This window comes from Poecilia latipinna, unplaced genomic scaffold (genome assembly GCF_001443285.1).
Source record: "Poecilia latipinna isolate Pla-1442-1.1 unplaced genomic scaffold, P_latipinna-1.0 Scaffold8325, whole genome shotgun sequence".
In the NCBI taxonomy this organism is placed as follows: Eukaryota; Metazoa; Chordata; class Actinopteri; order Cyprinodontiformes; family Poeciliidae; genus Poecilia; species Poecilia latipinna.
Window position 1 is genome coordinate 1 of NW_015120941.1, and position 1,291 is coordinate 1,291.

The following is a 1,291-nucleotide window of genomic DNA, read 5'->3' on the forward strand; positions in this document are numbered from 1 at the left end:
AATAAAGTAACAAAACAAGTCAGGAAGATCTAAGTAGCCAATAAATAACTGTTTCTAAATAAGCATAAAAAAAAAACAACAATCCAATACAGAAACTTCAACAAATTCCCACCAGTTCACAGTAATTCACAATGAGAGTCCCCTATTTAAGATAAAAGTTTTGTCCATAATCAATGATTTTCATGTTTACAGTAAACAGTTTCTGACATGTTTATGACTCCATATCTTCCCCTTCAGTTTATCACCTACTGGTTTGGTTCCACTTTCTCACAGATCAGCCCCACATGTTTACAGAGAAACAGATCATCTCAGAACTCGCAGCAGCTCCTTTCCTCCTCACCGTGTCGACTAAAACTCGACCTTTGTCTCCTCTGACCTTCTCCGCCTCCACCGCCTCAGAATCACTCAGGACTTTTTTCTCCAGCAGTTTGTCCAGCAGACTCTGCAGAACCGGTTCTGAAATCCCATCGATGATTCTGGTCCGGGTTTCCTTCAGCTGCTCGTCAGAAGGCAGACCCGGTTTCACTCTGTGAGCTAAAAGACAAACACGTCTCTCCCAAACGCAGCAGGAGGTTTCCTTCTCCTTCACGCTCAGCTTAATGTTTCCAGTGATGCTGCTGAAAATCACCTGGATGGAGGTGAAGTAGCTGCTGTAGGATTCTGGGTCAAACTCTGCTTCTGTGGGCTGAACCAGAACCGATTCTCCTGCAGGACTGGTGGACAGAGAGTAGGTCTCCTCTGGACGCAGTTTGCAGTGTGGAGGAGCATCTATGAACGTCTCCAGTCCAAATAATTTCTTCCTGGTCCGCTTCAAATCCCGGATCACAACATTCCCTGGAAGAAGCAACAAATTGAGGAAGGAAGTGACATCAGGATCAGCTGGAGGTTTGTAGAACAGCAGAACCAAGGCTCGGACCGGGTCAGGAGGAGAATCTTCATCCTTGACGTTCCCAAAAGCAGAAAACCCTGTGATGCTGATGACGATGTGAGTCTCTGTGATCCTCTCAGGCCTGATAAACTCCACGCCTTCATCATGGAGGTGAGCGACTGACAGGAAGTGACATCGTCCTGTGGAGCGGACCTCACAGTGAGGCAGATGAAGCCGAGCCACAGACCGCTGCTGGCAGCTGATGTCAAACAGAGGTCCTGCAGGCTTCTTGCCATGTGGGCTCAGTAAGCTCCTGTTCCAGGGAACCACCCTGTAAAACACGTCTCCTCCTCCCGTCATGTCAAACACCAGGCCGCTCACTCTGCACTGGTACCGGCCTGGACCGGAGCACTGGAACCAGCA

At 48.4% G+C, this 1,291-nt stretch overlaps 1 protein-coding gene across 1 annotated transcript; it reads right to left on the reverse strand.

Moving 5' to 3' along the window:
- Nucleotides 1-6: 6 nt before the first annotated feature.
- On the reverse strand, nt 7-1,283 carry LOC106944354 (NACHT, LRR and PYD domains-containing protein 1-like). Its single transcript, XM_015027491.1, has one exon. The coding sequence runs from the start codon at nt 1,226-1,228 to the stop codon at nt 275-277; it is 954 nt and encodes a 317-aa protein (XP_014882977.1). The 5' UTR covers nt 1,229-1,283; the 3' UTR covers nt 7-274.
- Between the last annotated feature and the right edge of the window lie 8 nt (nt 1,284-1,291).

Excerpts from the sequence above, each read along its gene's own strand:
- LOC106944354 (XM_015027491.1), bottom strand. The coding sequence starts at position 1,228 with ATGACGGGAGGAGGAGACGTGTTTTACAGGGTGGTTCCCTGGAACAGG.